Source organism: Leptinotarsa decemlineata, unplaced genomic scaffold (assembly GCF_025532065.1).
Source record: "Leptinotarsa decemlineata unplaced genomic scaffold, Ldec_3_MD MMD2_tig00026340_RagTag_RagTag, whole genome shotgun sequence".
In the NCBI taxonomy this organism is placed as follows: domain Eukaryota; kingdom Metazoa; phylum Arthropoda; class Insecta; order Coleoptera; family Chrysomelidae; genus Leptinotarsa; species Leptinotarsa decemlineata.
In genome coordinates this window covers 12219842-12244799 of record NW_027412694.1, presented here as the reverse complement: position 1 = coordinate 12244799, position 24958 = coordinate 12219842, and the positions used below count along the sequence as shown (strand labels likewise).

Below are 24958 nucleotides of genomic sequence, written 5' to 3'. Positions count from 1 at the left end.
TGGGTGCTTTGTTCACTCACTCGAATTGACTGCCGTGTTGGTCGGTGGTTCAAGTCATAGTCTGAACGATCGATTTTCACTTGCTATCGTCCAACCCGTGTTAGGAATCACACGTTAAAAGGTAAGCCTTCGTTAATCCTTAACTCGCACAAGTTTCGATTTCTGAGGGTTGTCGTTCGTAGGGGTGCGACAGCTGGTTAACGGAAAAACAGATTTTGAACAGATCTAAATCTTTCTCAACCAGTACCCTTCTCAACTCGAATTTCAATTCGTCGATCATATGATTCGTTTGCTAATAACATTATTTTAAAGTTACGAGGTTTTTTAAAATAGCCAGTTTTAATATATTTGAATAATAAGACTCATTATAACTTTGCGAGATACACAGTTACAAATATTTACAGTTTTGACATTGTTCATTCGGTAAGAATTCAGTATAATGAGGCTACTTGATTTCTGAAAATTAAATGAATTTGAGTTAAAGATAACTGAAAGAGTGGGTAGAGAAACTTGTTAATCCTGGCGTTGATGTAAAAATGCCAAATTTGAATCAAAACCGATCTCAAAGTTAATATTGATCACTATTTGGTGAAAATAGATAAATAACATAATAGATATTTTCAAAAAACTACACCTCACGATTTGATCTCCACAATCTTTATTTGAAAAATATATCACAACATGTAGTTTTTGAAATTACTATAGATCTTCATCAAGTAATGGTCAAATCAATCAGAGGAAAAAAAAAACATAATACATATACATATGTGGACTGGTCAAAAAATAAAGTGAATGTTCAAATTTTGCGGGCGTTACAGTAAAAGGCAAAAAATATAAATTTATCGTTTAATGAATAAAGCTATAAAGTAATATTCAATAAACAATGGGATACTCCATCTTTGGAATTATAGAAAATGACTAATAATTATCAAAGATTATCATTTGATAATCTTTGAAAAAGCTGAATTCGTATATGAATTGTCTAAAAAGTTTCTGAAAAGTAATATTCAATTATTTATTATTTTAATTCCGTTAGCAGCAGCCGGCACTGGTCAACAGAAAAAGTCAAATCCTGCCTCACGACAACCCCCGTACGTTCGATTAGCGATTTTTTCCTTTTTTATGTTGTTACACTCGTTTCGAAAAAATGTTTCAGCTGTTTAGAATGTTTAGTTTGTTGGTATTCAGTTTTGTAAAAAATGGAATTGAGTGCTCAAAAACACTTGAAATGTTGACAGTGGCATACGGTGATTGTACTCTGAGTCAGAAAAATATATACAAGTGCTAGAAGCTTTTCACCGAAGGTCGAGAAGATGTGAATGACGACGCTCGCTCCGGACGCCCCAGCACATCATGAACTAATGAAAACGTTGGGAAAGTGAAGAAAATTGTTAGGGATAATCGTCGAATCACTATCAGAGGAGTTGCTGAGGTAGTCGGGATATCGGTTCGCTCATGCCACGTAATTTTTTTGGGAAATTTTGGACATGGAGCTTGTGGCAGCGACGATCGTTCCAAAATTGCTGAATTTTGACCAAAAAAACCGTCGCATGAGCATCGCTCGGGAATTTCCGATCGACGTCAACGGCGATCCAGATTTGCTCAAAAGGGTCATAACTGGTGACGAATCATGGGTATATGCTTATAACATTGAAACCAAAGTCGTCCCAATAGAAGAGTCCAGTAGAGATAAGTCCGAAAAAGCACGCCCAGTTCGATAAAATGTCAACGTTCCGCTCATTGTTTTCTTTGATTACCGTGGCGTAGTGCATTAGGAGTTTTTGCCACATGGTCGTATGGTCAATAAGGAGTATTACTTGAATTTAAGGGCTGCTTGCAAGCAGCAATACGAAGAAAACGTCCAGTATTGTTGAAAAACAATTATTGGCTTTTGTATCACGATAATGCACCTACTCACTCGTCATTTATTGTTCGTAATTTTTCGACCAAAAACAACACCGTCATTATGCCTCAGCCATCTTCATCACCAGATTCAGACCCCTGCTACTTTTTCCGGTTCCCAAAATTGAAAAGACCTATGCAAGGACGGCGTTCTGCGATGATTGAGATGATACACACCGAATCGCTGGGAGTGCTCAAGGACATACCTAAAAGTGCAAATCTGAGGTGGATTACTTTGGAGGAGACAAAATAGAAATTGACGTTTAAATGAATATTTTTTGATCACTTTATTTTTTGAACAGACAAACGAATAATGGAAATTACATTTATTAGGTGTTTGTTACGTAGCCATATTATATTCATATTTTCTATTGGTCCTGGATTGTTTTGTATATGAGAGTTTTATGAATAAAGAATTAACAGTTTTCTACTGTTCTCTCGTTATTTTATAGACTTGTTGGAAAGATTGGACAGTAAATAAAAATTACGTTTTTGTCTAATGTGGTCACAAAAATATTGACAATCCGCATAAGATTTTTATCATTATTTCCGCTGATATAAAGGTCTAATCACTCATAAAGAAGTTGATATTTCAGTTTTTTTTTGCAACAATTTATCACTTTGTTGCCTATTATAGAATATTCAAATTCGTGAGATTTTCCGGCCATCAACTGATTAATTCCATCAATGCCACCGCCGTGGTCTAACATTTTTGTCATGTGATTAAAAGATCGGTATGTTACAAAAATGTCTGCATTCTTTCGGTTCGGTCGACTGGTTAATGTCACTCAGATAGAGGAGGCGCCATACGCCATCAAGATTGTTTCTTTCGGTAATAATCTTTTTTATTTTTTGTTGATGAGACTGAAAACAACGTTGTTCTAGCCGTTTTTTGTTCCAACTATAGAGTAGTAATTTACAACTGTTCAATGAACTATAAACGATAAATTGGAGTGGTTATTTATTAATCTTTTCTTCAGAAACAAAACACAAGCACTACAGAAAAATCCTTAAGACGCTCTAAGAGCGATGCCTGTGCGAAAGTAGCGATTCACATTAGATTTGAATCGCTGGAGATTAAATCCATTTGGAAAAACGTTCTCAGGAAGTTTATTTCACATAAACGTAGTTCTCCAAATGAAAGAGTTTTTGAACGGTGAAGGTCGTTTTGAACATCAAAATATTTCTGATATGTACCGCTCTTGGTGGAATCAAATGCGCCAAGTCATTTGAATACTTCCCGTGAAAGTATCTGTAGAAGAGAGACAAATCTCCAATCTTTCTTTGATGTTCCGAACTATCGAGGTTGTAAGTGATGTTCGCGTCTCCAATCAGGCGGATGGCTCTTTTCTGGATCGAATCCAGCATCTTCAGGATATGTTTAGGGGCGGAGCTCCATACATGAGAACAATTCTTCATAGAAGGTCTGATCTGAGCTTTATAAGGCATCACAAGTTGCTGAGATGTGTACAGTTTTCTGGATCGGAACAGTGTTCCAGGCTTTTTAGAAACAGCATTTCCAGCGACATGATTGTGCCAAAATATATTGATGTCCATTTTAACTTTCAACAAACTTATCGAAGCAGAAAGTGGAATTGTCAGTCCTGACATTATTCTATCCGGTTTGGAGACATTTATCTTTTTGAAGAAAATCCGTGCCTGGTTTTTTGTGATGTTGAATTGAACCTGGTTACTTTCCCTCCAATTCGAAATCACTTCTAGATCCTCTTCAAGATGAGCAACTTCCTGCTGCAGGTGAAGAGGCAATATGGATCTCTGGGGAACACCAGCGTTGATGAGCGTCGAGCGATATCCATCGACGGCAGGGAACGTTTTTTCAGAAAGCTGGAGAGCCATACACAGAAATGATCCAACAAGCAATAGCATCAAAGTTTGGCCAGCATACCCACAACACACGGTCAAAGTCCTTAGAAATATCAAGCGCAACAGCTCTTGATTGTCCATGTTCCTCTATTACAGGGGTCGGCAAGTAGTTTAAGGTGGGGTCAGGATACTATGGGAAAATTTTAATAAGGTCCAGAAAAAAAAACAACTGATAACAATGTATTATTTTGGTTTCAAATCAAATTCTAAATTATAGAACACAAGACCTGAAATTAATGTGAGAAACTACACCAACGGTCTTGAGCCAGTTCAGATCTCGAGAGGAACAGCAAATTCGAAGTGGATCTTCAATTGGGCGTCCGTTAATCTTGAACGATTTTTATTTTTCAAAAAATTAATTTTTGAGAAAGATGTTTCACATACGTATGTCGAACCAAACATAGTGTCCAAATTTATAGCTAATTTCTTGTAATTTTCATATTTTTCCGAGAAAGGTTGGTCCAAAATTCTCATTAGGATACCGTTTCATACATTTCTGTTGTTTTTCCGTTAATCAGCTGTCGCCCCCATACGAACGACAACTCTCAGAAGTTGAGAAACTTGTGCGAGCTAAGGACTAACAAGGTTTTACCTTTTAACGTGTGATTCCTAACACAGTCTTTGCAAAGACACATCTTGATAATCAATTTTCTCCATTTGAAGTGATGGCTTTGACAGATTGAAAAACTTGGCACCCACATCTGTCCATTCTGGCGCTTCATCGTTTCTAAAATCGGTCAGATTCTCAATAACTGAACAATGTCTTCTTAAGAGTTTTTTTATATTCAAGAATTGTCGGAAAATGAATGAATTTTTGTTTTGCGATAACGTTTTCAAAGATATCCAGCTTGCGACAAAAAGCAGACACTCTTGTATCAGATCACATATTAATTTAAAATTTCCTTGTAACTCTGTGTTGAGCGCATTCATATATTTCAAAATATAGTTTAGGAAAGCCACAACCAGCAAATTGCGCTTGTTTGTTATGAACTGAAAGTGCTTTCTGCGTATGTAAGTTTTGCAAGAAGGAGGTTGTTTGTTCTTCAATTAGCCAGGCTAGATGGGAAACTAATCAAACCATATCAGTTATAGGTACTTGTAAAACTGATTAGCTAGGAAACTCAAAATAAAAATAAGTACAAGTTAAATTCTGTGGCTTAAATTTTTTTTATTTAATTAAGGTATTGTCTTGCCTTATCTACGTAATAATGTATACATGGTATACTTGGCGGTCCGCTTGCTGCTGACCGTTGCTCTATTGCGTTATTCCACATATGGGTGACATAAGATAGAAGGTCCCCTGTTGTTTCCGACAGCCATATTGATGATCGCTTTAAATGTTAAAGCCTGAGGCTAAAAAACAATAAGAACAAAACAGATAAAAGATAATCGAGAACAAGTGAAGAAAAATGTATAGGTATCCAAAAATTATATTCATTAAACCAAGGTAGCTTACGCAAATTCATCACAATGGTCTCCTTAATTGAGGATGATAATTTTTATAATTTCTGTTGTAAGATATATAAATGTAAATAAAACAAAGTGTGTTTGAAAGACTTATTGATGCCATTATTTGTGGACTATAACATCGTTCAAATGTGCGCTGCGGCTTCACTAGGTTCATCGCATCCGAAACGTGGTTTTTGGTTTACTCTCATACACCTGTGACATGAGCTGTGTGGCACGTAGCATCGTTTTGTTGAAACCACATGTCGTTGGTGTCCAGATCATCCAATTCAGACCGAAAGAAATTGGGAATCATCGACCTATAGTACTCGTTCATGAAAGTGATGGCCTGGCAAACGTAGTTCTCAAACAAACAACAGAAGTCCCTGTTGGAAGACCCGAAAGATTTAAATTTGGCAAGCTTTGCAAACCGAAATACGTGGTGAACTTTAAGGCGTCTAACTCAAATAATCAGAGGGGAAAAAATGACACCTATCATCTCTTGCTCCTTCGACCTGGAGGTGTAGGTCTCAGTTAAGAGCAGAAAACTATGACGATTTGCACAAGCTCTAGGTGATTTATGAAAGAAATAATGGATAAAAAAGTATTGATAAACACGATAAAACTCTCATGGAAATGCTATTTCCCTCAAAGTTGGTGTTATAATTAATGACGTAATACCGAGAAACAATTGGTTGATGGAAAGATTGGTCGAAAATAGATTGTTGATAAATAATTAGTGTTTTTTTTTGCTGGTATCTTTTTGGCAACACTGTTTTTGACAGATCTCGCGTGAATCGTGTCTGGTATCATTGTCAAACTTGTTCAGTTTGGTCTACGATTTAACCATGAATCGACTTACGAATGAATACCGAATGCTCGGTGAAGAAAGTGCATTGTGCACTTCTTCCAATTTATGGGCAGTTTCGTCGGCCTACTGAGGGAGCTATTCGGAAGCTTGTGACTAAATTTCGAACCCAGTTTACTTTATTTGACATGAAACCACCAACACGCATACGTTGAGTGAGGACCGAAGAAAATATTGCGGCTGTATCCACCAGTGTTCGTGATGACCGTTATAAGATACAGCTGGTGCAAGAATTGAAGCCACCCAACCTCACACAACGTCTAACATTTGGTAAATGGGCGCTGGCAAAGTTGGAGGAAGATCCACATTTTTATCGAAAACTTGTGTTCAACGACGAGGCTCATTTCTGGTTGAATGGATACGTTAACAAGCAAAATTGCCGCATCTGGAGTGAAGACCAGCCACAAGCAAATCAAGAGCTACCGATGCATCCCGAAAAAGTCACTGTTTGGTGTGGATTATGGGTCGGTGGCATCATCGAGTCGTACTTCTTCAAAAATTACAATGGCCGGAACGTTACTGTGAATGGCAAGCGCTATCGTGTGATGGTTGACGACTTTTTGTTGCCCAAAATGGAAGAATTAGACATGCCTGACATGTGGTTTCAACAAGACGGTGCCACATGCCACGCGTCACGGTGAACAGGTTATCTCGCGTTTGGAGCCCTTCAATTGGCCGCCTAGATCGTGTGATTTAACGCCTTTGGATTATTTCTTGTGGGGTCATGTTAAGGCTCAAGTCTACAGGGATAAACCAGCAACGACTGACGCTTTCATACGTGAAATACCGGTTGATATGTTAGGGAGAGTGTGCCAAAAATGGACCTTGCGCATGAGCCATCTCAAGCGGAGCCGCGGACAACATTTACATAAAATCATCTTCAAACATTAAATTATATTGATCATTATATCGATTCCAATAAAGATTTCATCAATTTTTTTAAAAATTTGTTGTTTTGGAAATCAAATCCTATACCTCTTAAAAAATCACCCTTTACATTTGTTGAAAATGAATCCCTCAGTATTATTTTAAAAGTTTTTCAACAAGAGACTAAACGATTTCATGTAAGTTTCACACCAAGAATTTTTTTTTAAATTGTCAGTAACTATGACTAAATTATAAGAAATGACTAACTGTCATGAACAAAACTAGTGCAATTATCATTCAACATTGGAAATGAATTCACATTAGTTTATAATGAATGGTCCGCTATAAGTGGTTTTGTTGAAAACCCTGGCATTCTTCATCAGTCAACTGATCGAATATTAACGTGTAGATTTTTATATTTTCGACGGAAGTAAATTACTTACTATACCGTAGATTACTATCTGATCACCTAGATCTGATTAATAATTCACGAAGGAGGCGTTTCGATACGCCATTAGGCTCATTCAGACGCCCATGATCGTATTTGTACATTTAGGGAAAGTGCATTACGCTAATAGACGTTTTTTCATCGTCAGGTATGCTTGTTTGTTATTGTTCGGCTTTCGTTATCCCGATTGTATAGGCGGGCAGCCATCTATCACATTCACCATGTTCTGGTAACGGTCCCATTTTATTTTGACGGGTGATTCATATCAAGTGTACCATGTTTTCACGAACAATTTAAAAAAACGTATGTAGATTTGCGAATAGTTGGATGTCTATGATAATCTTGATACAATTTGATGTGAATCGCTTACACAAAATACAAAACAATTGCATTCGTCTTTCTTATGGTGTGAGAAAATTCGACTAAACAGGGTCCTGCAACAGTGGCGCGGTGTTCCATATCTCAATTTAGGAAACAGATAGGAATCTAAATTTCCATAATATCACCTCATTGCACGAGCTAGACAAAATAAAAATATTGACGGTCACACAGGGTGTTCAATTTTTTCTGGGCGGATCCCAACTGTGTTTTTTCAAATGACAACCTATATTTTTTATCGTTTTTTCGAAGACACTTGTATATCTTCACTTCGAAAATATTGACGGTTTTGAAGATATCTAGCATGACAGGTTTTTTTTTCAATATTCGTCACTCAGTATATTTGAACTTATAAAGTTGTGCCAAGTCCAACTGTATTTTTTTTCAATTATTCTTCATTGGTAACTCTCTCAAACGATATATCTGAAACCTACCTGTGATATACAGGGTATGAAAAACCGCTTGCCACATATTGTAAACAAAAATTTGCAGAATCTTCCTTATTTTAAATGGAACACCCTGTATATTATTGATCCATAAGAAGCGTCAACAAAACCTCTAGAAATTTCATTGAGTATTCCCTATGGCTAGGTTCAATAGTTTTTCCTAAAAAAGCATTTTTTTCGAAAAATGGTCGTTCTTCTTTTTTCTACGCCGTACGAAAGATATCTTGTTTCAATTTTGAACATTATAGCGTGTCCAAACAAATATTTTTTTACGAAATAAATGTTTGTACCTATCACATTTTTCTAAATGGAAAATTATTTTTTTCATTGGATGCAGAATTTCTCCCATAAATCGTGCAATATCAAACCAAACAAGATTAAATGAAAAAACATTGTGAATATTACAATTTTTTTTTCATGTTAGGGTGTATATACATGAATTATTCAGGGCTTAAGTTCTAGATATTCAAATTTGTCAACTGATAAACTACAAAACTAAAAAAGAAAGAGTTTAATGAAGTTTGATAGTGAAACTTTTATAAAATATGTTCGACATGTCTGTCTTCCATTTTCTTGAATGCAGAGCTGAAGTCTATCTGCGCAAAAAAGCTGGTGTAATGCTGCCAAAAGCATTCGTTATTCTAAGTCGCATATTTTCGGAAGAAGTTGGTGGCTCGGTGGCTCGACGTAAACCATATTTTTTATATATCCTCATAATAAAAAATCCATTTTCGTTAAATATGGTGATCTAGCGGGCCACCGTACAGGCCCATTCCGTCCTATATATTTATTGGGAAATACTTCATTTAGATGATATTTCACTCATGCCGAATAGTGAGCACGTGCACATACATTGTTCATTCATATGTACCTGAAAAAAGTATGGACCAATTACATATTCTCTAATGATGCCTCCCTAGATAGTCCACCTGTCTCAATAAGTGGTGATTTTCTGTCTAATAATAATGGTAATTATGTCGATTCACAAATCCATTTTTATGGAATGTCGATTCATCCGACCATAAAATGTTATTGAAAAAATATTCGTTTCGACAAATTTTTTCCATGACCCAATTGCAAAATCTCACTCTTTTCTCAAAATCGGTATACAGTAGTATGAGATGGATGAAAGCGATGTTTCTTCAAAACTCGTTGCACTGATCCTCTCACTTATATCCACTATTTCACCAATTTGTCGTTGACTCTTACTAGGATCTTCTTCAACAGCAAGAAGAACTTGCAATTCATAATCTTCATTAGTAGCTGGCTTGATGCGCTCATGTTTAGAATAATTGATACATCCAGTTTCAACAAATCGTTTAATTTTATTTTATTCGCTGAAGTTTGTTTTAGACCGAAAAAATATGGCACAAACTTCGAGATTATTGAAATTATTGTAATTATACAAGAACGTACATTTTGCGGTGTAATTTAAAACTTGTTTATCTAGCAACAGGTAATTTTAGGCATGGGGCGATATTTTAAGGGAAGGCTTCGACATGCATCAAATGAAGAAATTGCACGGTGTTCTATTCAGAGAATAAATGTGTTATAAACATAATATATATCTCGATAACAGCCGTCACATATGAATTTCACAGTAAAAAAATCATTGATATTATGGCGATACAATAGAGAGTTGTCATTTTTATAGAAAAATAAATAAAAAATAAGAAAAACTATAGGACACGCTATAATGTACAAAACTGAAACAAGATATCTTTCGTACATTCTTATCAGTCGTCAAATGGATTTCGCTTTGAAAAGAGTCTTCCATCGAGTTTATGACGTAGAAATAGGAAGAACGACCATTTTTCGAAAAAAATGCTTTTTTAGGAAAAACTATTGAACCTAGCCATAAGGAATACTCAATGAAATTTCTAGAGGTTTTGTTGACGCTCCTTATGGATCAATAATATATAGGGTGTTCCATTTAAAATAAGGAAGATTCTGCAAATTTTTGTTTACAATATGTGGCAAGGGGTTTTTCATACCCTGTATATCACAGGTAGATTTCAGATATATCGTTTGAGAGAGTTACCAATGAAAAAATATTTGATAAAAAAAATACAATTGGACTTGGCACAACTTTATAGTTTCAAATATACTGAGTGACGAATATTGGAAAAAAATCCTGTCATGCTAGATATCTCGAAAACCGTCAATATTTTCGAAGTGAAGATATGCATAAAGTGTCTTTTATTTTCTACGTAGAAACCGAAAAAACGATAAAAAATATAGGTTGTCATTTGAAAAAACACAGTTGGGTTCCGCCCAGAAAAAATTGAACACCCTGTGTGACCGCCAATTTTTTTATTTTGTCAAGCTCGTGCAATGAGGTGATATTATGGAAATTTAGATTCCTATCTGTTTCCTAAATATAGATATGGAACACCGCGCCACTGTTGCAGGACCCTGTATATCCCCTAAGTTCGAGGAGTCAGGTTGGTTACCGATTGCAAAAAACCGGGCAGCTCCACCTACTCGTCAATCCACATAAATTCCTCAGTTACAAAAAGCCAAATTATATTTATGAAAGATATAAAACTTTTAAGTCTCATAATGATTCGAGGACACGAAACCGTCACACTTTTATTATTCAAAAACACTCGACAGTCTGCTTTTCTCGTAGTTTTATTTACAACTCTATCAAACAATATAATGCTATACCCAGTGAATTTAGACACTACTTTATATATAATTTCAAGAAAAAGTTGAAAACATAATGAAGTCTTCTGGATAGATGATATATTCATGTTATGGCTTGCTCATATGGTTTTCCCTTCGTCTCACTTTTGTGTGTTTTGCTATATGAGTATATTTTACCTTATATAAGCTAAATATATTTTTCATATTTACTTTGAAATTTATAGCCTTTGTTTTTTTTTTCTCTCTTTTACGAAGATTCATGAAGTGCCCGCTTATTAATGGGTACTAGGTAATTATTTTTATATTTCTATATAATACGTGCTATCGCCTTGGTTATTGATTTTTGTATCTACTTCTTCTTCATAAACAATGTATGTTAATGAATAAATCCCATTTATTATTATTATATAAATATTATTACTTATTGTGGACTATGAAAGTAGTAGAAGAAATTAGACAAAAGTTATTTTCTTTATTCCATCATATACTCGATTCACTATCTGATGCACTGAGCTGAATTATTAAAATTTTTCTTTACTCTTTAGACAACATATTACGAAAAAAAGTACACTTCATATTGAGACAAAGCTCCTCAATGCTTTTTGCATTGAATGTTTATACCTTACTAACAGTTTATGGTAACTGTGTCAAAGCTATTTTCCGGGTTTTTTGACCGTGTTCTGCAGGTTTTTATGCCCGAAGTTTCGAGTACCTACTACTGCGGTAAACATTAAAGGCGATGAGGTACGAATGAAGTGCTCGACTTGTTGAGAACAGCTTGATTTCATCAATGTTCATTGCCTCTTCCTTTCTATTGAAATTATCCCTGTGTTTCTGAATTTCTATTGCCTTTCTATATATATGATTGGATAGTTACTTTGAAATAATGTGAATGCCTTCTTTTGTGAGAGCATGTTCGGCTACAGCAGATTTTTCGGTTTGTCCGAGTCGACAATTTCTCTTGTATTCAGAGAGACGGGTACCTATACTACTTTTCGTGGTTCCAATTGATAGGGGAGCCCAAGCGGGGATTTCTGAATTTACTAAAGCGCGCACCTTGTACCCGGTTAATTACCTCCACCAAATATGAGCCCCATATATAAGGCCGCCTGTAAGGGATAAAGGATCACATTAGTAAAAAAAAAAATTGGTCATCAGAAATTCTCGAGCGCGTCAGATTAAGGTAGGGTGAGTTAATTACCTGCTAAAAAATGAATATTCCAGTAATCTGACAATTTGAGAGTGACGTAAAGAAAGGGGAGGGCAGCAAATTTGTAAAAAAAATAACGTCATTTCGACATTCTCGATCGTAGCTAATTTTTTTTTATTTTGAAGTAAATAATTCAAGGATAACGAAAAATATATAATCTGACGATTTCCGCAAGTCGAAATAACAAAAATTCGTCGATAAAGTTTAATGCGTGCAGCTGTGTGATACTTATATTTTCCTCTCCGAGTTTCTATTCTTCTATTCTCTATTCACTTTTTCTCTATATATTACTCTCTCACTCCGTTCCCACTCTGAATTCTGTTGCCATGACGCCATCACAGCTGATCACAGAGACTCGTTCGTGATGATGATTAATCAATTAAATAACGTTATAGTCTATTTCAAAAGAGTGTAGAGTAATAAATCATGAAGTGTCATAAAATTTGCCTGAATTTCGTTGTCGTCCATGGGCGTAGGCAAATCTTAGGATTATTAAACTTAATAATTAAAGTAAATTAAAAATTACAGACATAGATAATAATAAAAGGCCATTTTTGGGAAGTAATTTGGTCTAAAACTAAGTACCTACATGTATTTAGGTAAGTAAAATTTCTTAAAAAAAGATTAAGATTAATTTTAGTGGTTCTTGTAAACTTATTTAATATGCAATTTGGGTTCATATACTTGAGCATGATTTCTCAAAAAAGGGTTAACACTTAGTTCCGAGGTGCCATGTCATTATAATAATCCCTTTTTGACCCTGCCCACCAATCATGCAATACCTATTAAACCCAGGTAATTAAGAAAAAGGGTTTAAATATATTGTAATGGTGTCTTAAACATTCGAGTTATAATAGTAATTGTTACTACACCAATTAAACGTACAGTGATATTGTGATATAGAAATAGTGAAAAAGTTATAAAATGGGGACATTTACTCCAAAGAAAAGAAGTGTAAAAAATTCTCCGCTATCTGTTTGCGAAAAAGTTATAATTTTAAATGTATATGATTGCATAAAACACGATCACCCTAGTTTGTCTGTGCAAGAAAGTGTTGAGCGATGTGCCCGAATGACTGGAATTGGACAGTCCACGATTTTTAAATTATTGCGAGAAAGAAAGATATCAGGCCAGGTAAGTCCATGCAAGAGAAAATCAGGAAGACCAATAAAAATCTTAGATGAAGACACCAAATGTGAAATTCGAAGAAAAGTTCATTCGTTTTATTTTAAAAAGGAAATACCCACTCTTGAAAAAATATTTATCGAGATAAGCCAAGATAACGATATTCCTTTGATATCCAGAAAACTTTTATGGAAAACTTTAAAAAGTATGAATTTTGCCTGGGAAAAGCACAATCGAAAGGCACTATTACTGGAAAGTGATGAAATTGTTTGCTGGAGACGAAAATATTTGACAACTATAAAGCAGTACCGCAGAGAGCAAAAGAAAATTTTTCATCTTGATGAGACGTGGATAAACGAAGGTTATATAGTCAAAAAAATGTGGCAAGATAAAAATATAACAAGTTCTCGCCAAGCTTTCATAGAAGGCCTTTCGACGGGTATTAATTATAACACCAGGGGATGATGACAGTTCTTCGGATGAAGACTATACTGATGTAGAATAATTTAATTGAATTGTAAATATACTGTAGCGGGATAAGCAATCTGGACAGAGACCAGTGTATCAGTGACAGTGACACTTTTGCTTAGGTTAGGGTTTAGAATTAAGGGTAGTCTGAATAATTATTTTCTCGGAAGGTTCTCGAAAATTGTACCTAGTAATCTCTAGAACATTCAATTAGGGTATAAATAGAGTGTTGTTAAACGTTAAGGGAAGTTCACAGTTTTAGTATTGTTCAAGTGTCAAATTGTAATAACGTATCCAGTAAAGTTCTTGTCGTTTTTGTGAATAAATTGATTTAAAGTCCCCACAAGTGTTTCAATACGTAAAGTTCGTTCGTGTGTGTTTGTGAGTATTTCCCGAGTTCGGTTCGTATATATTTTATTGTTACATTTTATATTTTTTTAATAACACTGTTCTGCTGTATTAAATTTTTATTTTCTTTAATATAATTTTTATGAATGCATATTCTTTTGGCAATTATCCCACTAGCGCGCCTCTGGCTCAGTATTTATCCGTCGATAACAATGGACAAATCCCTTAAAACAGGGTGATACCTACCTGCTCTTTATGAAACGACATAATTTTGCAATGCGGACTAGGGAAGTGACAGAATTTATTGACGGATCACCCTGTAGCGCTTTTGAATACTTAATGAGATTTTATTACTCTACACTCTTTTGAAATAGACTATAGTTACAAATAAAATTGGTAAAAAACATAGAAAGTTTCATTTCTCTTTTCTTCATTAATTATTCAATTGATTATACAAAATTGTTTTTTTTGAGCATTTTTTAAAAATGATTTTTTTATAAATACAAGTATTCTACTTGAAAAACATACACTTATTCATTTACATGCTTTTTCCTGAGCTTTTCAATTATTTAAGTTCAATGAATGGAAAAAAATTTTAAAAAAATTGGTTTTGTCAGATTAAGCAAATCCCTCTAGATAATCGTCATAATATGAGACAACCCGTCTAAAACATAAAGATGAACCATATATAACTTAATCTGACGCGCTTGAGTATTTCAAAATGGCGAATTTTTTTTGCACATTATAATAATGGCCGCGAGTTTGCGTCAGATCGAAATCGTCGGATTATTGAATGAGAGTTTTTTTTTTGTTTCACTTACCCCGTTAGGAAATCTGACGCGCTCGATTGAATTTTTTTCTTTTCACTTTCAACCCTTACGTACAACCACCCATATCATGCAAACGATCAGATTAACATACCAACATTATTAAAAATACGTAGGACATTGATGCTATCAATATCTGACGCGCTCGAGTATGTCCATGCAACAGTATTTTTTACATATTTAAAAATCTATAGCCGCTTCCCCCACCGATGAAAAGGTATATATTATATAACATTTTTTTCTTCTTATCATCTAAGCTTTGCAACCTAATATGTCTCAATGACGCTCGAGTAAATCCCCATTTTGCATCGTGGGCTCCCCTGTTAAATGTAGATCGACCCGCATCCACAAGGAAATCTGTATTTCCCGGGTGTTGCTATGAATTTTCTGGGGTCCTTAGCTGACCATAAACTCTCTCTGATAGTTTTCGTTGGCTCAAATATTGGTTTCACATCGTGTTTCTCTGAGATTATCCCAATCCTCTCTATAACATTTTTAACATAGGGAAAAAAAGCTTTTTCCCTTGACTAGCCTTGCTTTGGCGTTCTCCCTCCTGGTTCGTATGGTTTGCTCGAATTCTCCTTCGCTGTACCTATTTCTAGGTGATTGAGGTCGTTAGGAAGACTGATGTTCACAGATACGTCGTGCTTTCTCATCCAACGTTTTGATTACCCCTCTCTTTTGTCGTGGATGGTGGTTAGAACTTTTGTTCAGGAACCTATCTGTGTGTGTTGGTTTCCAGTACGCTCTGTGGCCCAATGTACCAACTTCATGTCTGTTCACAAGAACATTCAAGTTTGTAAATTGGATTTTTGGACGGAGAGTTAGGATATAATAGAAAATCGTTTAGTGCCATAATAGCCATTTTAGTAATTCAATCATTTCAAACCCTGATCATAGATCAGTGACTCCCGCCAGGCCCTTACCGATGTTACTTCTCACGCAGTAAACAGTACGGAGTAGGGATGAGAACGAAGCCCGTCTGCTGTCTCTCACTCCCTACACAGCCACTATTATTGTTTATCCATCGAGCGTAAATACAGTTTGGGATGCCACAGAAGCTGGGAATTATCCAACGGAATTTTTGAACTCACTAGATTTGCCAGGCATGCCATCGCATAATTTACTATTGGGTCGATCCGTAACTTGAATCCTCACGATTAGTCATTAACAAGTTCATAAAAAACGTTGTCAAAGCCAGCATTTCAAATAGCAAGTTCCGAGGTGAAAATATAGTAATATAACGAACCCCTATTATACCTTCAGATGTGCCAATTCATTTTAAACTTGCACAATTTCCAATTAGATTGGCAATGACTAATAAAAAGTCCCTAGGCCAAACAGTGTCCGTTTGTGGCTTGGATTTGGGCATACAATGTTTTCTACGCGGACAATTATACGTCGCATGCTCTCGAGTGGACAAACTATTCAGTTTGTGTTAGCTAAACATAGACTTAGGAAACATATTGTACACACTATAGCATTGAGGAATTAATATTATTTATAGGTGTTATTATTCCCTAAGAAATAATTCATGCGGCAAAACAACGTTTGCCGGGTTAGCTGGTAATAATATAAGCATTGCTGTTTTTGCGTTGGAAACAAATAACACGAGTATCATCAATTCAAGCGTTACGCATCGCGTAACATCGCCTTTGATAATGTCTACCGCATTACTAGACGAAACGTCAGGCATAAAAACCTGCAGGCCAGCACGGCCAAAAAACCCGAAAAACAGTTTATGGTAAGATTTTCACTATGTATATTTAACAAAAACCGCAATACGTGTTTCGCTCTACAATATGTTTCACCAGCAGGAATTTATTGAGTCATAGTAGACTAGCTCAATAAATTGATGGGAAAGGGCTACGTACGATTTCCGAGTAGGAAAAATTTACCAATATCGTATGAGATCTGCTAAATTTGTTTTTTAATAGGGAATCGTAGTCACATCCTAGATCAGTCGTCGCCAATATGTCGATCGCGAGCTACCGGTAGCTCGCGGAGGCAATTCTGGTAGCTCTCACAACGATTTCAATTTAAAAAATACAAACTGCAAAAATCAGAGAAGCTTCCGAAAATTCCACAAAAAAATCTAATTGTCATAATATTAAACATAAACAGCGGCAACGTTGCGGTGAGCGATCTGCCGCCATCAAGCTAGAATCGGCTAGAACCGACCAGCCGGACCAGCGCGTTAGTGTTCGAGAACGATCTGGATTGCTTTGAACGGGATAAATACGCACGGCGCGGCGACATTGCGCTTAGTTTAAAACTGAACGCGTAACCAACGTCCAGCGGTTGGGTTAGTAGAGAACAACAGAAATAATATTATGGCAAGCAGTTGTAAAAGGTAAAGACATACCACTTTCATTCGGAATGGGAAGAACAATACTTTTTTACAGAAGTTAAAGATAAAAATGTGTGTTTGTTATGTGATACTTCGGTCTCCGTTGCTAAAAAAGGAAATATTGAGAGACATCATAAAACTGTACATTCTAATTTTGAAAAATCATTCCCACTACATTCTGCCGCCAGAAAGGAGAAACTGAAACAGTTTAAAAAGCAGTTAATTGGACAACAATCAATATTTTTAAGAACAGTCGACAAAAATAAGGCTGCAATTGAAACATCGTACCGTGTGTCCCAGATAATTGCACAAAAAAAGAAACCTTATGAAGACGGAGAAATGATAAAACAGGCGTTTTTAGGAGCTGCTGATTCGTTATTTACCAACTTTAGAAATAAAGACGAGATAGTTTTAGCTATAAAACCTATGCAACTTTCTACTAATACAGTGATGAGACGTGTAGAAGTAATGAGCAATGATATTTTTTTCCAGTTAAGAACTGACTTAGATAACTGTGTTTATTTTTCACTTCAACTGGATGAATCAACAGATGTCGTTGACATTGCCCAGATGGCCGTGTTCGTCAGGATGGTTTTTAGTGATTTTACGATTAAAGAAGACCTATTGAAGTTCATTCCACTGAAAGGACACACTACGGGACATGAGTTGTTTTCTCATTTAAAAAATATTATTTCTTCTGAGAAAACTCCAATATCGAAAATGGTAGGCTTGACAACTGATGGCGCTCCAGCTATGGTGGGTTGTGATGAGGGTCTGGTGTCGTAAAGATGAAACTTTTCCGCAATTTCTCTGTTACCACTGCATTATCCATCAGCAAGCATTATGTGGAAATTTCCTGAAACTAAACAACGTTATGAAACTGGTGGTAAAAATTGTGAACAAGATTAGAGCTCAAGCGTTATAAAGAAGATTATTCAGAACCTTGGCCGATGAAGTTGACTGTCCATACGGGGACCTACTCCTTCACTCTGAAGTCCGATGGTTAAGTAGAGGACGGGTGCTGAAACGTTTTAATGATGTCCTATCTGGCATAGTTCAATTTTTCAAACAACGCAATGAACCGACTCCGGAACTAGAATATTCAATCTGGCTTAGAGATTTTGGTTTTATCGTGGACATTACAGAGAAATTAAACGAACTTAATTTGCAGTTATTTAGTTATTAGTTTATTATTGGTACCTATGTATTATGTATTACCAGTTAAATAGTAAAATAAATACATATAATGATAAATTAACTGTGGATTATTTCATTTACGTTGCGTTACGTGGCTTCCGTGTGGGTAGCTCGCTGTTTATTCCAAAATTAACAAAGTAGCTCAACACATTGAAGAGGTTGGCGACCACTGTCCTAGATAATTACGATGTAATAATCATTACCTAATTTATCGACCTGTTTTTTCACTAATACCCAATAAACTAAGGATTATGTGCCATATGTAGTAATTATACAGGGTGAACATCTAGGAACTGCATCGATCGATTGTGAGAAAACTATAATTTGAAATAATCTGAAAATTTTACAATATACTAAAGTCGATGGGGGCAATTCGGCTGAAATATTTTCATAATGGCGGCACTTTCGGTGATACCGAAATTAGCTGTCAACTATTTTGAATGAAAGACCCTATATATTACATTACATTTTTGGATTCTACATCAGAATCTTAATACATAATGTCCTATATCTGCACATTACCTCTTATAGATCCAAAATTTTTGAAGTTTGTATAATTTTCTTAACAGTATTTGGTGATGGTTTCTTTTTTTCCGGAAATCTGGTCGCAAGTCCTTGAAATAACTTCATCACAGTCTCCGTAAATAATAAATAAATTTTAATAATTTTTGTTTATGTAATTTAATCGTCCCGGCATTATTTATTATTGACAATTTGCAAATGACAAGTACTGACATTATCGTGTCAGTTGATTGTTTTCTAACGCCGCGCTGTCATTGACAACTGACAAAATTCAGAAACCGTGTAGTGAGTATTCTGTTGATAGAAAAATATCAAATTGCAAATATTTCAAAAACTACTAATTTTACAGTTTCCCTTACTTAGTCTTATTGCTTAATACGATTGAATCATATAAATGGAGGGTTTCAATTTGAAAAAAGTCACTTTAGACGGTTGTAAATTCTATTTATATTCTTTTTTTACTACACTGTATTAATAATTATTGAAATTTCATATGAAGTCTACTATATTTGGTTTTACTCTACAAGGAAATCGACCAAAACATCGTTTTTGACATAAAAACTTGAATATGTCAAAAACGGTTAGACTTTGATATAGGACATTATGCACAAAAAGTATTTAGATTCTGATGTAGAAACCAAAAATGTAATAATATATAGGGTGTTCCATTTGAAATAACGAAGTTGACATCTACTTCCGGTATAACTGGAAGTGCCGCCATATTGAAGATATTTTATCCGAGTTGTCTCTATTAACTTTAGTCAAATTTTCAGATTTTTCCTAATTATAGTTTTCCCACAATTGATTGATGCAGTTCCCGGAGATTCACCCTGTATAATATTGTTAGAGTGAGTAGATAGAGTATAATTCCTGCTTGAGAAAGCTATGGTCGTGATTTCCCCAATTATATATTATATTATATAGTCTTACAATGAAAAAATGGCCGTAAACCTAGACGAAACGCTACACATTTGCAACAGTTTCCCAATTGACACTGAACCCAAAACTGCATTTTAGAGGCTTCTTCAGGTTACCCTGTTCACTTTGACCTAAAACTGCTTCAACCCAAGCGCTAACATACTGCATTTTGCTTGTATATCCGCTTGGGTTGTGCAATGCTGAGCAATTCAGGATTTCAAGTCTCTACTTCTTCATAGCTCCGCTGAATATGGAAATAGTGGGGTCTTTCGTGCTGCTGTTATTTCCTAATACAATGGTTTCCCATTCTCAGTTCTTGAACTCATAATCCTGTTAACAAACCTAGAAGAATCTGGTGTAGCTAGAGAAGCGACTTTAGTCATCTCTTCTGAATAAGAATATCGTATGTATCCACCTTGTACCGAATTCTTATTCAGTATAGATAGAATCCGCATCAGGAGAAGTAACAATTCACCGTGAGCAGGTCAGCCAAAGCTTGAGCTCAAACTATGATACATCCAAACAGAAGGCAAAAATGAAGCATTTTTTCCAAGCAACTGATACATTTCCTCCTACTTCATTTTTGAATACAATTTTGTAATAATATCACCGATGCTAGAATACTTTGCAGGAATGGTAATGCATTTTTTCCTTTCTTTTGCAGATGCTGCTCATCAGTGGACAACCTCCATCGGTTCTTCAGCAACTTTGTGCATTACCATTTCCATATTTTTCTGTAGAAGCTCTTTCCAATGTTCTGTATCCGACACTTTTAGCTTGCTGCGCTGGTAATGACCAAACGACGTCTATTCTAAAACAAGAATTATCGTACAGTGTAAGTATATTTTATGTAAATGTCAAGAATAAACAAAATACAGCAGTTATTTCATCAAAAATTTCTGATAAAGATACCATAATTAGACAATTCATTATATGACTTACTATACGTTCATTGAAAAACAGTAAGAGAATATTAATTTTCCAGAAACAGTACAATATAGAATATTTTCATTTTCTCTTCATATATATTAGGTTGTTTCATAAGTTTTGTCCGTTTTTATGAGTCTATTTTAAATTATAATATCTCAGTGAATATTTATTCAATTTTATCAAAATAAGAGCCATTTGATGAAATCGACGAACGTCGTTTCTGCTTGGTCTTGATTGACGAAGGTTGTACCGGTGAGGAAGTTATCGAAGTGCTTGAAAAGATGGTAGTCAGTTGGCCAGAGGTCTGGGGAGTATGGTGGGTGAGGCAGAACTTTCTGACTGTGATTTGTGAAAGGAAAGGACGGGCATTGTCGTGGAGCAGGAACGGACATTTCCTGTTGGCCAGTGTTGGCTGCTGCTGACGCATTTTCTGTACAATTCGTCGATTTTCTCACAGTGGAACTCTGCTGTGATGGTTTGGCCCGATTGCAGAAAGTTATAGTGATTTACACCAGCCGCTGATCACCTTAGAGTAACCATGAACTGTTCGTGGTTAGTTTTTGCCTTTTTGCCTGGATGACTCATCGGTGTCCAACTAATGTCCTGGACGTCTTCTCTTGTCGTACGTAGAGAATCAACTTTTTATAACACATTGGTTGCCGAAAACAAAGAAGAGCTGACCTCGGAACCCAATAATTTCTGATTTAAACCATCAAAAAGTGCATGGGAGCTGATGTCCAGTTTTTCCGTCATCCCACGCATCATTCAATCGGCCAGTCTCCACCGGGTTCCTCAAATCATCGACCTATATTACTGTGGGTCGACCACATCGGGGCTCAACTTCGAGACTGAAATCTCTGGAATGAAATTTTGCAAATCAACATCATTGACACTATCATTGCCAAATGCCTGGTTAATTTTTCGGGCAGTTCCGGCAGGGCTTTGGTAGTAGTACGCTCAACGATTTTATTTTTTTTATCTGATCAATACTGTAGATTGTTGAGCAGAGTGGTGTGATGACTGCTACCTAGGACCTTACGAATTATTTTTCAATATTTAATGCATTATTTACATCATTATCTTTTTTTTTAATGAAACCGTTTAACATATTTTTTTTACTTATTTAATTTCAAGGTTTCAGTGTATAATTTTGTTACTCAATTCTTGTCATTATTTTCAGTTCATTTAGTGCCTCAGTATTACAAGGTAATATGTAATCCACCATTTTGTAACTGCGACCATCTTGATTCAGAATGATACATAATTAATTAATTTTTATTTTCATCGAAACTAAATGTGTACACCAAATATTGGAACAATTTGTCAACAGGAAGGGGGTCAAACTTCAATTACTGAAGTTGACACAAACAAACAAACCAACAGGGCAAGCTAAATAAAATCGTTTGAGGTCATAAAACAAACAAAATTTTTGAAACAATTTGATACTAGCAGAATATTACCGTAATGATAATAATGATACGATATTACAATAAAGTTCCGCATAAAATTCATACAAAGGATAATTCTTTCAGAAAAACGTCTAAACATGTCACGTGATATATTTTTACGCTTCTTCTGCCATTTTCGAAAAATAAAAAAAGATATTTTGGTGACAGTGATGACGTCACCGAACTTTTTTTCGATAACATTTATTTCATCAGTTCGGACTCCCATTGTCTAATATAATATACATACATGATTTGAAATCCCTGTAAAAAAAATAAAAAAGATAAACGAAAAATAACAATTTTATTAAACAGAAAGCTGAAATTACAAAGAAATAATATACAAGCAACAACCAAAAAAAAATCTGAACCAGAAATCCAACCACCATCAATCGACTAAGAGAGGAATCATCAAGACTGTAATACAAAGGAAGGTCTCGAAAAGGAAATAGGCATCATCAAAAATGACCTTCAAGGGAATGGTTACTCCAGAGTCATGGTAGAACAGGCTTCAGCTAGAAGACAGCAAGAGCCTCACAAGGAAGAGAAGACGTCACAACCAGTACTTGTACTTTCCTACATCAGAGGATCATCGGAAAGGATAAGAAGGATTGGGTCCAAGTAATATATCAGGATCTGCTTCAGATCTGGGAGCACTATCCGCAGCAACCTCACAAAAACCAGACCACCAAACGCGGACTGCAATTCCAAGAACTGCATTTACCGGATACCCTGCGAGTGCGGAGAATCATACATCGGTGAAACTAAGAGGCCGTTGAAAGTTCGCATTGCTGAGCACAAGAAACACAAACAGCGAGGAGAAACCTGCAAATCCGGAATAGCAAAGCATGTTTTGACTCATCACCGTAACATCAAGTGGTCTCATGCTGAAATCATCCACAAAGAGGAAACTGGTTTAGGAGAAAATTCAAGAAAGCCGCGTATATGTTGTCCAAGAACGCATTTAGTCGAGCTAGCGTAGAGATACGTAACATATGGAACCCTCTAATCAAGCGAAAAACGACCAACTCCCGCCAAACGGTCATCTCCCGCTAAAAACCAATGAAACGGAGAGAGGGAAGAGGGGATAGGTGAAAGCACTCGAAAAACCTATGAATAGTCAGATCTCGGAGGAATAAGTCTAGTTATCACCCGAAGACGATTGTGGATACTAACAATCGAAACGTCGTGACGTAACTTGGTTTGGAATCTTTTAATTTTTATTTTTCATTTTTTTTTAATAATATTTCTTAATTTTTTCATTTTCAATTTTTTTTTGGTTGTTGCTTGTATGTTATTTCTTTGTAATTTCAGTTTTTTGTTTAATAAAATTGTTATTTTTGGTTGATCTTCTTTAATTTTTTTCAGGGATTTCAAAAAAATTTATATTTTATTAGATAATGGAAGTCAGAAGTGATGAAATACACCACGACCATTTTCGAACAAATGACTAAAATGACCTTGAATCAGGGACTTACATGATCATTTTTGGCATACTATTAATTGAACGCGTTTCTTTTTTAAATCATTTCGAGAGTCACGTCATTCGTTTCTTTCGTTTCTTGTCTAATGTGTTCCCCTATCCGGTAAATTGTCAAACGTCTTGTCTGTCCTAACAGAAGAGGTTGTGAATATTATAGGTTCGGACATCAATTGTTATGAACCCCTCTCTTTCGACATTTTTCGGAAGAAAGAAAATTATCCGATTATGAATTTTGTGCATAAACTAACCCTGCGTAATTTTAAAAATTCCATTGGGTCTTGTTGACTCGTCGATTTTAAAATATACGCATATACTCCTATTACTTTTATAAATATTGAAAATCTATTACAGATTTTAGAGGAATTTCGCACTTCGGAGTCCGGCCAACAGCACCGCCTGGTAAAGTTATTGTCAAAAAAATCGTTACTATAAAGCTGTGGTATTGTTAAAAAAATCAAGTATTTGTGCAATTAATTTCTACTTACATATTCCAGTAGTTTTATAGAGTTAATCGGAACTTTTTTAATCATAATCTTAATATCATTTGATTAAACGCACAAACACTATCAGAAAATCATTATATCAGAGTTTCCAAAAATGAAACAGAAGAGCTTAAGAATATACTTCGAAAAACAACTTTCTTACTTCTATGGTCTCTTCTAATCTTGAAGAGTTTTGCGTCAAAATGTGGAATTAACTTTCATCTGGTTGACATTTTTGGGAAATCTTGTACTTTTGTTTTTTACTGATACGATTAAAAATTTCATAATTTGTGAGTGATTATTATCGTAACACGCTACTGAAGTCCTAATCAGTTTTCCAAAACGCTTCATATGCAGCAGAAAAATTTGTATTTATATGGTGTTACATTCAAAATTTTTTTAGTCATAATCGGCTTTATTTTTTTGTGATTTAGTTCTAGTGACATTTTCGAAACATTTGATGGAGCTAATATATTTTATTTATTCTACTTTTTTAATCAATAAATATATTAATAGAAATTGTCTTTTATTTTTTATCCGGTCGTGATACGACTGATTAATATTTCACTATGAAAAAATATTGTGATGAAGTCCAGAGAATTAAAGAATTTCCAACAGAGAATAATCTTCATTGAAGAGAATAATGCATCATAGCTCAAGGTAAGTTGTCGAGTTTTCATGGTATTGGTCACGTAGTCTTCATTCTACTCTATTTTCCGCTGACGACTTGTGAATTCCACTTAGAACGAACAAGATTCTCATTTC

General features: G+C 35.3%; 1 protein-coding gene across 1 annotated transcript in view; it reads left to right on the top strand.

Annotated features, from left to right (window-relative positions):
• Window positions 1-24712, top strand: part of LOC141485860 (S phase cyclin A-associated protein in the endoplasmic reticulum-like) — a 252152-nt gene extending 227440 nt beyond the window's left edge. Inside the window, exons 8-9 of the mRNA XM_074183413.1 lie at window positions 20518-20688; window positions 24063-24712. Coding sequence (XP_074039514.1) covers window positions 20518-20688; window positions 24063-24143 — 252 coding nt within the window. The 3' untranslated portion in view covers window positions 24144-24712. The remainder of the gene's footprint in view (window positions 1-20517; window positions 20689-24062) is intronic.
• Window positions 24713-24958: the final 246 nt, after the last annotated feature.